The sequence below is a fragment of the Symsagittifera roscoffensis genome, chromosome 7 (genome assembly GCF_963678635.1).
Source record: "Symsagittifera roscoffensis chromosome 7, txSymRosc1.1, whole genome shotgun sequence".
Classification (NCBI taxonomy): Eukaryota; Metazoa; Xenacoelomorpha; order Acoela; family Convolutidae; genus Symsagittifera; species Symsagittifera roscoffensis.
The window spans coordinates 1,436,093-1,445,832 of record NC_087068.1 but is presented as its reverse complement, the minus strand read 5'-3'; the positions used below and the strand labels follow the sequence as shown (position 1 = coordinate 1,445,832).

General features: G+C 38.4%; 2 protein-coding genes across 2 annotated transcripts in view; one reads left to right on the top strand and one right to left on the bottom strand.

Annotated features, from left to right (window-relative positions):
* Window positions 1-9,740, bottom strand: part of LOC134851326 (potassium voltage-gated channel subfamily H member 7-like) — a 415,470-nt gene that overhangs the window by 141,945 nt on the left and 263,785 nt on the right. The window lies entirely within an intron of this gene.
* Window positions 3,126-8,690, top strand: LOC134851489 (protein NDRG1-like). Its single transcript, XM_063867604.1, has 5 exons — window positions 3,126-3,609; window positions 5,216-5,429; window positions 7,448-7,611; window positions 7,750-7,892; window positions 8,118-8,690. Exons 1-5 carry the CDS (start codon window positions 3,390-3,392, stop codon window positions 8,415-8,417), a joined length of 1,041 nt encoding a protein of 346 aa, XP_063723674.1. The 5' UTR covers window positions 3,126-3,389; the 3' UTR covers window positions 8,418-8,690.

Below are 9,740 nucleotides of genomic sequence, written 5' to 3'. Positions count from 1 at the left end.
CACGCAGGAAAATATGAAGTTGTCCAGTTTGTTAGGTTTTGATCTTTCTCCGCGCAAAGAGATTCCCACAGTTTTGAATACAACTGGCGATTCTTCGAAACTCTCCGACGATTCTCGCGATCGGGTTCCGGAGCGAGACTCTAAGTTGTGGTACATTTTCCTTTCAATTATGTCAATCATTATTCTCACTTTCATGAGTGTTTCCAACCTATCCGAAGGTCTAATTGTCTCTACACGCACAACAGTTACCGAATTGACCCTGTGGAGATATTGTGTGAGGAGTGTCGGGGCAGGACCTGCAACAGTTTGCGACAGTTACAGTTCACTTTCTCAATTTGGAATAGAGTCCGAAAAAATACTAAATCATTTAACGGCTTCCAGGGTGCTTGTTGCTATGTACCCTGCTGTAGGGCTACTGTTGGTGCTGGTCAGTTTTCTGAGGATCTGGAGCCGAAAAAGTGCGACAAATGTCGGACGGGTGCTAAGAGCGATGATGGCCCTGTTACATTTCGGGTACCTAGTCGTAACAACCTCCATTCTGACCAGATATTTCAACCAAGTTGAGGATGAGTTGTTAGATGCAAACAATGCAAATAGCGACTACAGAACTTCCAACGGCCTCGGACTTCTTTTGCCATGGGCCGCTTGGGTTCTTTCCATTTTCCACACTCTCGTTTGTCTCGGATGGGCCATTAGATTCTGGGTAAAGCGAGAAGTTGCGCCCGCTTAATAAATTATTTTGTGTGTTCAATTTGATTGTTGTATGTTATCTGATTCTTTATTTATTGTATAAAACATTATTTTCTTAGTCTTTATAAAAGTATGTTAAAGTTAAACTTGTTTGATGATAGTTTTTGTTTAAATGACAATGAACGAAGCGAAGACTCAAGTTTTAGGTCGTGCGCTCTTTTGTTGTCACTTTTGGTCGTAAAATTGCATTTTTAATAACCCCGGTCCAGCTCCCACCTTATAACCTTGAATCTTTAATTCCGTGGGGGAGAGAGCTGACGTCCATTTCGCTGCAGCCGGTCCCTCCTTGAGGAGGCGGATTACACTGGGACTCCTGTAGCCATTACCGAAGCGGATTCTGAACCTACGACCTTTGTATTAAAGGGACTACTCTTTGACAATTGTTAAGCGACAATAGAAAGGTTTGTTTTTCTTTTTTTTGCATTTCCCTTGATTGTGTTTGCGAAGTGCAGCTTCGACTCTATGTTAATTTTGAGGGGTTTTAAAAAAGTTATCTATTCACCTAGTTTCCTCAAATTGGATTAGTTTTATCACCAGTCTTCATCATAAAGTGTTCTTCAATTTTGAAGAGCTTAAAGGTGATGTATTTTTTCTTTGAAAGTTGAAAAAAAAAATTTTTTTAAAGTCTATCGTTTTCCGGTTTTCTCGAGTGCATTCACACTTTTCCAGCTGTCTGTTGGCTATGTTATTAAAAAGTGACCATGAGCAGGAAATTATTATGTAAAGTCACTCTAGTTTTCAGCCTTTAACATGGCGAATATGGGTTGTCCCAGCTTGTAACAAGAGACATCCCCCCAAGGCTTTTCACTGACATACTTCTGTATGAATATAAAGAAAGATGATTTACAGCCAATTTGTTCAAAAAACATATATTTTCATGATTAAGCGAATCACAGCTGTTACTGAAGACGGTTACATGTCATTTTGCCCCCAAGTCAATTTGTCCCAGCCTATTTTGTCCCACACCAACTTGCCCCACAAGACAACTTGTCCTACGTCATCTTGTCCCAGATAATAAATAATTAAAACTTGCCCCCAGATAGTTTGATATCCTCGTCGAACATAGTGTTGGCATGAACATGAAAGATATTTTCGCTGAAAAATTAAACTTGAAACAAATTCCGGATTCATTAAAACATGTGCGGAGTCAAAATGAGTCAAAGCATGGATGAACAAAATTAAAGCCGCAAAATTTCAACGCAATTTTTATGTCGAGTTAACCCTACCAAAAGAGAAGCTTATCCCCACGTAATTTGACCCATTATAATTAAGTTGTATGTTTGCAGAGAAAAGATTTAAACAATGACGCAAAACATAAATATTAGTGTTTTGTTCTGCTTCAATACCGTTAATTGCGGATTATTATCATTGTCAAAGTTTTGCGTTTAATTGACAAAAATTATGGCTTAGATGATATTTGAGGCTCAATTTAGACGATTTTGAGTTAGTTTCCCTTCTTATCTCAAAACAAGAGTTTACCATAAGCACTTGCTGTTCAGTTTACCATTAGCACTTGCTGGTCCTATACATTAATCGATTTGAACATCAAATAATTATCTAGAAGTGTTAGTTGTGGGACAAAACGGCATAGGAAAAGTTTTCATATGGGTCAAGTTTTGGCATCGGAAAAGTTTCATGTGGGGCAATTTAGTATAGGGAAAGTTGGCATAGGGCCAGTTGTCCTTGGGCAAATAGTCCTGACACCACTGAAGACATTTGGTTCCAGCTGTAACTAATTTTTTTTTGAAATCTTATTTGATTTTGAAAATAATGGGCTAGCGACAACTATTGCTTAAGACCGACTAGTAACCTATATATGACAGATTTCGTCTCCTTTATGAGAGGAATATTGCGATATTTCAGTAAGATTTGGGAAAGAAAACAAGAAATCAACTCGTCACATGATTTGTTGAAATAATTTGTGTCGACACAGTAAAGGAAAATGCCACATGATCAAAGCCTCGAATTTTGATTTATCCGATGAGTATGTTCAAAGATATTTTTAAAAAATCGCGACAGCAGCGTCCTTTCCTTTGTTCTTTAGGCCAAACTTTTGTTTGAGTGCAAAATCGGAGATAATTTAGTCGGTCTGGTAATTTTTGTGAGCTTGCCAGTCCAAAGCAGCGTGAAAGCGAATAGTGATTTGTGGCCCGGAAGTGCCCTTGCGCGCCCGTCGCCTGATATGACCTCGTTTTGAGAGTTTACATCGTAATAGTTTAGTTTTTTTAATGAGATTGGAATATTTGAGTAAAAATAGTGTCCTTTCCTTTATATGCTCTTTTGATGAATTTTTTATGCGGAACGTTTGAACTATGTGACGCTTCGACCAAAGAGTTTCTTTTTCATTTTACACTTTTTTCGAATTTTGGTAGCTACTTATCTGTAATTGTCTTCCAGATTTAATGTCATTCAATCTGTGCAATTGAATTGAAAATTAACGAAACCCCACTTGACATTGCTAATAGTTCGGTTTTTGTATCGATACTCGAGGCTTCTGAAAGGATAAAAAGCGGAGAAGGTGTACTTCGCTTTCCGAAGATCACGCAGAAAGGTTGCCTCAGGGTCATATAGAGTTCATCCGAAGGTCGAGGTCATAATATCTGAAGGTGACTGAAGTAGGAGTTGATTGAAGGAAGAGTATGGAGCAGTTGACGGAAGTGGAGTTCAAAGGGGTGAAGTTGGTGGAGATGAACAAGTACGGGTTCCAGAAGGACAACACGGCCACTGATGTGGACGTCGCCCTTCAGTTTGACATCCATCAGATGTCTGTTGCGTGTGAGGGCGGGTGGAGACTCACTGTGCACGTGCAGGGCAAACACCAGGACAAAAAGCCCGCTATTTTTACTTACCACGACATAGGTCAGTAATTTGGGATGCAGTTATTCGAAGTTTGATGTTTTAAGCAGTAATGTTCATTCAATTGAACAACTTAATTAAAATGTCGGCATCAACTGTACAATATCCCCCCAAGTGACCTACCGTAGAATATCCCCCTAGCCACGTATTAGTTTGGACAACTGATTATGCATAAAATTTTCATTTCAAACAATCGCGCAGAATTTATTGCTTCAGAAAAATAACTTGAATAGCTACTTAACCCTGTTACTTGCCTTAACTTTTTCCATAATTTTGTTTCGATTCATTCATTGCATTAATTATTTCAATTTATTTTAAGTTAATTTCTGAAAAACCGGTATTTTATCCCCCTTAAATCGATGGGGGGGTTGAACGGTTGATACAATTTGCGTTCAAATTGCAGTTTATGTAATTGGAAATGTTAGCAAAGAATTGTCTTAAGCGGTAAAATAATCCTAAGAAAAATTAAATTGAAACAACTATATTTAAGTTGACAATCATTTCAAAAGCTATTTGAAACTCAATTGAAGGCTATGTCCCCCCTACATCTAAAAACAGATTATTTAAAAAAGGAGATGGAGTGGCATTTTAGTTCGATCTTGTATTAAGTGTTGGAAATTAAAATCGTTTGAAGAATTACTTATTAGCTTGAAAAAATTAACCAGAAACTCGTTTCTCGTTTTAAATGATAGCGCATCTCAAGAAACCAATTTGCTGCTCGAATCAGGTTTATTTGTAAAATAAGTGCTTACTTAGATGATATCTTTGCAATCGAAGACAGCTTGTGACATACCAGGGAGCAAATCAGTCGAACAGTCAAACTCATGTAGTTCATTCAAGAGTCTGTCTTAGGTTCACTGCTATTTTTGCATTCTATAAGTGATCTTCCAGGTTGTGTAAAAGATTAAATTACTCGTTTTGCTGAACATGACATCTGAGTTCTTTAAAGAAATGCAATGGTGTCAAATTAGATTTTCATAATGATGTGAATGCAGTCTTCTTATAGTGCTTCAATAACAAAATTGTAATTGACATTTCAAAATGCAAATATGTCAAGTTTGTGACTGATGCAAAAATCTGAATTTGCAAGGGGAGCTGGTACAATAGTCCAAACAAGGCATTTCAAGTATCTGAGTGTGAAGAAACTTAACTTGACCTAATTGACAAACGATTTGCACAATACAACACTACTTTTCCGGAATCGGAAGTCCTGTACTGTCACAAGGCGATGCCTCAATTTCCTGCAAATTATTGACATATTGCTTATACACTATCAAGGTTTCTCTAAAAGTGAAGTTTAAGTATGAGTTGATAAAATGATAAAATGTTTAAGTATGAGTTGATAAAATGTACATGCCTTATTTGAGCTCTTCATGTGAAGTACCAGGAATTTAAGTTGCTCAAATGGGACTTGAATTCATTTCTAAATAGCCATCTTCCGTTTGCAATCAGTCCATCTTCTGGTGACATTGTTCGGCAATCATTCGATTTTTTTTTTGATAATCGAATCACCACTTGTGATAATTTTAAAGACGGAAGTTATAAAGATGGAAATTTGCTGCAAAGTACTTGTCGAGCTTTTTTCTTATATAAGCATTGTTTACTTTAGGTATGAACTTCGGCAGTTGTTTCCAGTCGCTGTTCTGTTCACAAGAGATGGCAGTGATCAGAGACCACTTCACAATCTACCACATCACAGCCCCTGGACAGGAGGACGGCGCCAGACCCCTCCCCACCCCCCTCACAGACCCCAACCCATACCCCAATATGGACCAGCTGGCCGATCAGTTGGTGGCTGTATGCCACAAGTTCAACCTCAAAAAGTGAGCATCTCCATCTTCCTTTTTTGTCATCAAAACTTACATAATAATTTCACTATTACTCTAGCTCGATTACACTGAATTTATGCCAACTATGCGCATAGCTATATACACCAGCTGTTAAGTGAACCAGCACAGAAATTAAAACTGGTTTACATTTAACTGGACCAAAGTTAGGCAAAAAATAATATATCTAACACCTGGTGTCAATCGTCAATCCATTGAATTGTCAAAGCTTACATTTTTGGAAAAGACTTGTAGGGGTCAGTTTTCTGAAATTAAATCTATAGACGGTTTTTTGAGATATGAAATAGTTGAAATTAATTTATATCTGAAATTTCATTGACCTTTTGGAAGGAAATTATTTCAGCTACACAATAAGACACTTAGCTTAACGCTAAACACTATATCAGCTGAATATCACTGAGTTTTGGCAGTTTAAAGAAAAGCATTACAACGTACGTTTGAGTATTTCTGAGTAATACAAAGTATCATTTTACATGCTGTGTGAATTACTCATACTTTTTTTAAGAATTGCTATTTAAATGTTAAGCATACGCTGACTCAGCTTTTCGATAACTACATAATTAAGCAGCTTTAAGATTGAATAGAATCTTGAAAAAGTGATGTTTCTTACGAAAGCTCAAATGGTAACAAAACACAACGTAGTTTTGCTTGTAATATTGCAAATAATATAAACACATGCGACACTTTTTGTATGCAGATTTGTCTGAGAATTAAAACTGTCCCATTTTTTGTATGCCGATTTGGCTGAGAAATAAAAAATTTTGATAAAGTTTTGACGCAGTTGGTAAAAAAAAATTGTCTATAAACGTAATATTATAAAAATTTATGTCTAAATTTTTATAATGTTAAATATTCATTTTTTCTGTCTAAATATTCATTTTTTCAAAAAGTTTTTTTTTCAACTAAGTGTCGTTTTTTTTCTGCGTGGTGTGATGAAAAGATCTGAGCAAAAAAGATTGAATTTAGGAATATTCGACAGTCATAGTAAAAGCACAATTGGAGTTTCGACAGTTTTTGTAGAAAATGAATAGAAAACAAAAAAACGTTAAAGAAAATCTAAAAAATTCAAAATTGCGGAAAGTTTTTGATTCACAAGTTGAGGCTATAAAACTCCAAAAAATAACTTACTCAGGTAATAATAAGTTTTCACAGCTTAGATTAAGCATAAATAAGCAACTGTAAGCCTGCTTGCTCGAAATTAGACTAATAATGAAAAGTTTCAAACGGGTTTTTCTTGACACCGAGAAGTTGTTTAAATTTTTTTTTCATGTCATTCGAATTACGACTAAAAGAACTTTAATATGATATATCACTCGACACTTTCCGATGATTATTTGTAGTTCCTGATTTTGCGTTTAAAACAAAAAAAAAACATTCACACCTGAACACAAAGTTCATCCGTTTCAAACGGTCGGAAAAATGAACCGAACTACTTGTCAGAAATTAGAGATGCTTTAGATGATAATCTGGATTTAGGTTAAGGATGAGTTATACTTCTCGAAGAAAAATAAAATTGTTCAACTTTGGATGAAGTGTGTCAGATCCCTAACATATATCTAACTTCATGAACGAATTTTTTTTCAGCAACAGTATCTAAAACTGGCTAGTTCTATTAAGTCCTTTAAAGTTGATTTTAAATTTTGAAAGCTTTTCAATCAATTAATCTTTTAAATTGCTCAACGTTTGAGACAATTAAAATTCTGAACTCTCCTAAAACAATTCAGAGCTGTGGCAGGTCTCCTCCCTCAAGTTGTTAAACAGCTGTTGTAAACTAATTGAGAAAGTAATGTACTCGCGCTTCTACAATTATCTAGAAAAGTTTAACCTCGAATGAATTTGTTTCTCTTCTTTTCTCCCGAAAAGTATTCTTGTTATCGCTGTAAATTAAGGATGCGAATTCCCTCATATAAGCCATAAAACTAATGTTTCTCTTTGTAAGTTATGCGCTCAACCAATCAGAAGGTAGCAATAATGAATTTTTTTCAAACTTTCAGGTTCATTGGATTTGGCGCGGGTGCGGGTGCAAATGTCTTTCTCCGCTTCGCATTGTCACACCCTCAAATGATGGAGTCCCTTGTCCTCATCAACCCTACAGTTCGCAAGGCAGGCTGGGTCGAGTGGGGCTACTTGAAACTGGCTCTCAGATACCTCAATTCAGGTACACTTAGTAATTGCCGCCATTCAAATGGTAGATGCGACAGATAGAAAGAGAAAAGACATGTGAAAATGAACGACTGAGATTGCTGGTTATTTTGAGTAGGTGATCTAAAGAGTTGTATGCGTTGTCTGTTTTCAGGAGTGACGAACAGACACACTGAAGATTACCTGGTGTGGCATCATTTGGGATACAAGACCAGCTATGAGAATGAGGATCTCTGCAACATGTATCGCCACTTTCTCGCTCAACTCTGTCCAGAGAATCTTGCCAGGTTCATCCAGGTTGGTAGACGGATTTGGCCAGCGTTCGCTAGTTGCTACTTGAAATATAAGGCAGCCTCAAACTATTATTTCCGGTTTCGATGTACAGCACGCAATGTTACTTAAGAGAGGTTAAATTGTCAGTTGTCAGTTCTCACTGCACGATGAATGATCTATAACTATTTGGTTGTTTTTCACGCAGTGAGGCTAATTGCATCTAAAAATAGGCCAAATAATTTGCTTCAGGTGTTCCTGGAGCGGTCGGACATTGGTGTGAAGCGAGAAGCCACCAGTGCCAAGGGAGACGGAGGGTCCTTCCGGTCCAACATCACTTGTCCGGTGCTGAATGTCGTGGGCGCCTGGAGTCCGCACGTGGAGGAATCAGTGGACCTCAATACGAAGCTAAATCCAAACGAGGCCACCTGGTTCAAAGTGTCCGACTCGGGGGGATTTGTGCAGGAGGAGAATCCATGTAAACTAGTGGAGGCGTTTATTTTGATGCTGAAAGGAAACGGATACCCGACTTTGGAACAAATGAAACCATGAACAGTTCAAATAAAGTATTGTTTAATCTATAATGTACTTCACTTGCACTAACTTTGTACTTGAATGTGATGGAAAAGATTAGATTTCTTCGCACCTTTTACTAGAAGCACCAGTATTAAATTAATTGATGTGCAGACTTCATACAACTATTGGCAACGTATATTTTTCTGCACTGGCAGTTGTCAACAAACTCAAACCTGCAATCAAATGCGGTAATTGGGTTGCTTTAGTTGGAAATCTTTTACCATTGTTTAAATTAATTGGGAAATTGAGTCTGGTTAAAATTTAAGTAAAAATTGTCTAGTTTTTTGACTAATTTTTATTATTGAACTTCCTAGAGCTGCTTTTTACATCACGATCCTCTTCCTTTTTCGTCCGGACAAGGATTTCGTAGCCCTTCTGCCGGGTTGTTTTGTTTTCTTTCGCTCACCCAGCTCAGAATTCATATAGGTCTCAGACTTGGCCCTCTCGAAGTGTGTCCCCCGGGTTACTCAAAACAGCATGGGAGGCAGCTGCAGGCTAGTACATGACATCACCAGGACGTTGCACGACACAATCGACACCACCTGGCAGCCCTTCTTCTCTCAAGCGCTTGCACCCTCACACGGGGCAGTCGAACGGTTGCACAGGTCACGCACTAACTGGCCCCTCCAGACAATGAACCAGACTTTCCTGCCAGAATACAACTGGCCAAGGGTCCGAAGAGGCGGCTGGCGATCCTTATGGAACGGGCTTCAGGCTGGCGCATTGCTGCACAACACAACAGGATCATGCAACCAGTCCATCGGTGCCAAACCTGGACCAACCTTTTCCACTTAATCCTTGTCCAGTCGGGCATCGGGAGGATAGACCAATTCCAGTCTAAGCGTCTGAGCAAATGCTCCGTCAAAGACGACCACAGTCAAATCTCTCCTCCATCTGATCACACGTCTGGGGAAACAGTCCACAAGCTTCATCCGCTGCCGAGGAGAAGCGCAGCAGACTCCTCCTGACTTCAGCAGGCCGCGACCAATCAGACTGTATCGTATCAACCTCCCTTTCTGGAAGAAGACCCGATGACAGCTGGGACACAAAGTTGAAAAGAAATTCAGCATTCAATCTGAAAATAAATGAAAATGGTTAACAACAACCACATGCAAAAAAAAGACAATGCTAGCTACGGGTTGTTTTGTTTTCTTTCGCGCAACCAGGGCAGAATTTAAGTAGGCCTCAGCCTTGGCCTCCTCGAAGTGTGTCCCCCGTATCTGCCATGACTACATACAGGTCCACCCAGGATTACTCAAAGCAGCATGAACGGCACCTGCAGGCTAGTACACGACATCA